Source organism: Orycteropus afer, unplaced genomic scaffold (genome assembly GCF_000298275.1).
Source record: "Orycteropus afer afer isolate SDZICR_OR568_19922 unplaced genomic scaffold, OryAfe1.0 scaffold00524, whole genome shotgun sequence".
NCBI lineage: Eukaryota > Metazoa > Chordata > Mammalia > Tubulidentata > Orycteropodidae > Orycteropus > Orycteropus afer.
Genome location: NW_006922111.1, coordinates 1,614,229 through 1,619,387, shown reverse-complemented (window position 1 = coordinate 1,619,387; position 5,159 = coordinate 1,614,229). Strand labels below are relative to the sequence as shown.

At 52.3% G+C, this 5,159-nt stretch overlaps 1 protein-coding gene across 1 annotated transcript in view; it reads left to right on the top strand.

The window, feature by feature from the left end:
- The first annotated feature begins 3,353 nt into the window (after positions 1-3,353).
- The window catches only part of CELSR1 (cadherin EGF LAG seven-pass G-type receptor 1), a 72,856-nt gene continuing 71,050 nt past the window's right edge, over positions 3,354-5,159 (top strand). The window contains exon 1 of the mRNA XM_042782933.1: positions 3,354-3,459. Coding sequence (XP_042638867.1) covers positions 3,354-3,459 — 106 coding nt within the window. The remainder of the gene's footprint in view (positions 3,460-5,159) is intronic.

Here is a 5,159-nt window from a genome sequence, read left to right as displayed (position 1 = left end):
CATCGGAGGACAATAGAGATGAAGATCTGTTATCCTTTCGGAGGTTCTACAGAGAGACACAGAATTACAACCAAACAAATGAGTGAAACAGAACTGATGGTGTTACTTGCTCTGAAGAAAATGACTCCAGGATGAAGGGCGAGGAGGTGTTAAAAGCAGATGGAGCAGCCAGGTTGAAGGAGACGTCAGGGAAGGGAGGCTGGGCTCCTCCTTGTAACCAACCCTCCTGCATAAACTACGGACTCATCCTGCTGCTTCTTAGGAGCTTATTGTTATTTTTGTAGTACATTAGCCATTGACCCCTTCTACAGAGACGAGGGAGGGTTCAGCTGTACCTCACCCGTCCCCCACATCCTTCTCCAAACCACCATCAGTTGAGGTAGGAGCTGTCTACGATGCTTTCTTTGTATGTAAGAGACCCCCCACACACACCAAGAGCCTCTGCTTTTGAGGTGCCTCCAGAGACATGGACAGTGGCTGTCATCAGAGAGTGAGAGGTCGGTGTTGTTTTCCAAAATGGAGAAAACATGTCATCATCATGTTTTATAAAAACAGATATGTAGTTCCTTCATGGGCTCCAACTTAGAAAAACCAACTCAGGAATCATTTCATAGAGCACCAGGTGACCTGTGCAGTGGAGGGCAGGCAGCCATTGCAGGTGATGAGGGGAGCCCTGTGTGCTACTGTGGGAAGGTGTCCAAGAGCATCTTCAGTGCATTGGAAACAGCAACGAAGTGCAGGACAGGTCATGGGGAGATTGTTGTTTCAATGTATTCCAAATGTCTAACTTCCAGAGAAGCTGCAAAAGTGAAACATGGATTCTTTCCTCCCTTGCACCCCGGTCCCCAGTTGTTGCCATTCTGCCACGGTTTCTGTTTCATTGTCTCCCCGCCTGCCCCCTCTTCCCTTCGTCGATAATTGGTGGCCAGAGAGTGGATGATTCGTGTGTATTGAGTAGGGTTGTGCTCCACGGGGTTTTCAGTGGCTGGCTTGTCAAGGCCTGTCATCCAAGGTGCCTCTAGGTGAACTGGACCATGCGACCTTCCATTTAGCTGCTGAGCACGCTAACCATGTGCATCACCCACGCCCTTCCTCCCTCCACATCCTCGCGAGATTTCACCCGCTAACTTTAGCATCTGTGGACAGTGCATACCAGGCCTGCAAGACTGGTTTGGTATTTTCAAAAATCAGTCAGCCCCCCACATTTAACAGGCTAAAGAAGAAAACATGCACAATCATATCAGTCACAGAAAAAATGATCAAATTAAAATCTCAGTCATGACAAAAACTCTCATAAAAACAGAAATGGAGGGGACTTCCTCGATGTGTTGGAGAGCATCTACCAAAAGCCTGCAAGCAGTGTTCTAAATGGCCCCAGCCTGGGTGCTTCCCGAGGTTGGGAACGAGGCAGGAGGGCCACCGTTGCTGCTCTTACTCACACAGTGCTGGAAGGTCTAGCCAGTGCAGTGAGGTGAGAAAAAGCAGTAAAGGGCATGCAGATCAGAAAGGAAGAGATGAAACTGTCCTTATTTACACACGACATGTTTGTCTATCCAGAGAATCCCAAGTAATACAGAAAAACTCCTAGCAGAATCAGAAGGTGCAAGGTTAACAAACAAAAACCAGTTATGTTTCTGTAGATGAACAATGAACACGTGGGCATCGAAATTAAAAATCAGTACCAGCAGCAGTTATTTACGTGTAAGTTTGACAGAACACAGACAGGACTTGGATGCTGAAAACTAGACAATGCTGATGACGTAAGTCAAACAAGTTCTACAGAAGTGTAGATACATACTATGTTCATGGATTGAGAAAATAAAACCCACTGCTATCAAGACAGTTCCAGCTCATTGTGACCTATAGGACCTAGTAGAACTGCCCCATAGAGTTTCCCAGGCTGAAATCCCTATGGAAAGCAGACGGCATGTTTTTCTCCTGCAGAGTGGCTGGTGGATTTGAATTGCTGACCTGTTGGTTAGCAGGTGAGGGCTTAACCATGGCTCCACCAGGCCTCCTTATGTTCATGGATTAGAAGACCCGAATTAGTGAAGTTGGTGTTTCCTCCCAAATTGATATGTAGATTCAGTGCAATTCCTACCAAAATCACAGCAGGATGTTTTTGGTAAATGTAGACGCGATTCTTCGGAAACTTATACGGGAAGACAGGGGATGAAAATAGCTAAAACAAGTTTGGAAAAGAAAAGTAAAGTGGGAGGAGTCAGTCTACCTGACTTCACGATGCTCTACAGTGATCAAGAGCATGTGGGGTTGGCAGCAGGACAGACAGCACATGTCAGCTGCACAGAGTAAAGAACCCAGACGGAGACCCACACAAATACGCCCCAGTGCTTTCAGGCAAGGGGCCAAGGGAGTCGGTGCAGGGGGAGCCCAACTTCAGTGGGTGCTGGAGGAGCTGGACAGCCGCAGGCCAGAACCAGAACACATCCTCTGAACAGTGTCACGTCTCATGTGAAATTGACTCCAGAGGGACTGAGGTGTAAAACTTTAATTTCTGTAGAAAATCATTCAGGTTTGGTACTAGGGAAAGAATTCTTAAACTTGACACCAAAACAAGGAATGATCTATCAAAGAAAAGACTGATAAATTGGACTTCAACCAAAAGAGAATGTTAAGAGAATGGCAAGAAGAACTACAGACTTAAAGAAAAAACTCACTGCCGTCGAGTCAGATCCAACTCATAGTGACCCTTCCTTAGGTTTCTGAGGTGGTATTGCTATGGAATTAGATTGCCTAACCTTCCTTCCAGGAGCTCTGGTAGCATAGTGGCTAAGACACTTGCCTGCTAACCAGACGGCTGGCGGTTCAAACCCACCAGCCACTCGTCGGAAGGAAGGTTGGGCAATCCTACTTCCGTAGTGATACTGCCTCGGAAACCCAAGGAGGGGTCGCTATGAGTCGGGGCCGACTCGATGGCACATGACAACAACAACAACAACCTTCCTTCCGAGGAGTGGCTGGTGGGTTTGAACCGCCAGCCTTCTGGTTAGCAGTCAAGTGCCTTAGGCACTACGCCACCAGAGCTCCAGACTGGGTGGGAACATTTGCACACCTCACACACAGCAGAGCTCCACGGTCTCAGAGGCTCCAGATTTTCCCCTTCTCTGCACCAGGATCTCATTAGGCCTACATCTCTCTCACTGACTGACCAAGAGGAGAAGTGTGCGTATGTGTTGAGGAGGGGGACCCGGGTCACCCCCTCCCCGTGTGTTTATTTGTGACTGAAAAGTGGACTGAGCTCACAGCTGAGTGTGAACCGCTGTGTGTCCCTCACTGTCTTCTGCTTCCGCGTGAGTGTGTTAGGGGTGCTGTGGTTGTTGATAGCTGTCGCGATGCCTCCTATTCAGGTCGATGTTATGCGCGATAGGACAGACCTTGCCGGGGCCTGCGCCTTCCTCACAGTGGCTGGCGTGGTTGAGTCCGTGTGGCGGCTGTGGCGTCAGTCCGTCTCACAAAGCGCTTCCGTCTTCTCACTGACCCTGCACTTTACCAGCATGATGTCCTCCTCTAGGATCGGCCCTCCTGATGTCTAGAGTCCTCCCATTCTGGCTTCTGAGGAGCCTCCTGCCTGTACTTCCCCCGAGACTGATTGGTTGGTCCTCTGGCAACCCACAGTGCATTCCGTATTCAGTACCCAAGTGGGTACGTGGCACTTCTCGAATATCCACGCGCCCATGCCGGGGCGCCGTTCCGGTTGCTCCACTGGGCTGGGGGTCGTGCCCAGGACCGCTCTTATCCTTCATCTCTGACTTGGGACTTTAAATGCCTCCCTGGAGTGGGGTGAGGTGGGTAATAGAAGCCGGGAGGAGGGGCCTTTCTGCCCCGAGCCAGTGAGCCCCGTGAGAGAGGTGGCAGGCTTGCCCTCTGCCAGCCACCTGGTGGCTGCCCCGCAGGGGGCTGTGGCTAGTGGGAAAATGCAGTATTCATGGCCTGGGTAGTGGGGGATGGTGCTGGCAGATAAGGCACCCCATTTCCTTCCCCAAACACTGCCTGTGATGGGGATGGAATTATCCCCCGAGCTAGGGCAGCCCCGCCCTGGGCCTTTGTATTCGGTGGCCTGTTATGGAAAGTCAGTGGGGGAGGGGACGTTTATTTGGCTCCATGGCTGTCTGTCTGTGCCCTGGCCCCGGTCCTCACCTGCTGTCTGTCTCTGTCTGTCTCCTCCACCCTTCCTAGCCTGCCCTCCGGCACTTCATCGCCCCAGCTCCGGTGGAATCTCATTCGGCGAGCTCCCCCTTCCCTGGCCCCCCGGCCTTCTGCCCCACCCTGGCTCCGGGGGCAGGAGGGCGGGAGGGTCACGGCTGGTGTCCCGTGGGGGGGTGGACATCAACCTGCTCAATCCTCCCATCATCCCTGAAGGTGGCACCGATGAGGGACCTAGGCACAGAGCGGGACACCAGGGGACCAGCGTGGGGGCGCCAGCGAGTCTCCCAGAACTCAGAAGAAAGCTGGCAGACACCGTCCATTCTCCCCCCACCCCGTTCTCCGCTGCCCTCTCTTGTGACTTCCATGCTGTCCCCCGAGCATGGGGCCCACCCATTCTCACTGCTGTTGCCCAGAGTCCAAGCCCAGCACCCCTCAGTGGCCTGTGGAAGAGGTCAGGCTGGCCGGAGGCTGGTGGAGGCAGAGGTCTGTCTGGGAGAAGCCAGTGGTCTGGGGGTTCTCTTTCTCAGTACCCAGAAGGCTGCCTCTGGGGACAGAGATGGGACTGTGAGGGGCTCTGCAGGAGTGGGCCAGGGCTTTGTGAGTGGGTGTGAGAGGGACATATATGAGTGTGTGTGGGGGGTGAGAGTGTGGAGGTGAGTGTGTGTGAGAGGGACCATATATGAGTGTGGGTGTGTGGGTGAGTGTGGGTGAGAGTGTGTGGGTGAGTGTGGGTGAGAGTATGGGGGTGAGTGTGTGTGAAAGGGACATATATAAGTGTGGGGGTGAGTGTGTGTGTGTGTGTGAGAGTGTGGGTGTGAGCATGTGTGAGAGGGACATATATGAGTGTGTGTATGTGGGTGAGAGTATGGGGGTGAGTGTGTGTGAGAGGGACATATATGAGTGTGGCTGTGTGGGTGAGAGTATGGGGGTGAGTGGGTGTGTGGGTGAGAGTGTGGGGGTGAGTGTGTGTGAGAGGGACATATGAGTGTGGG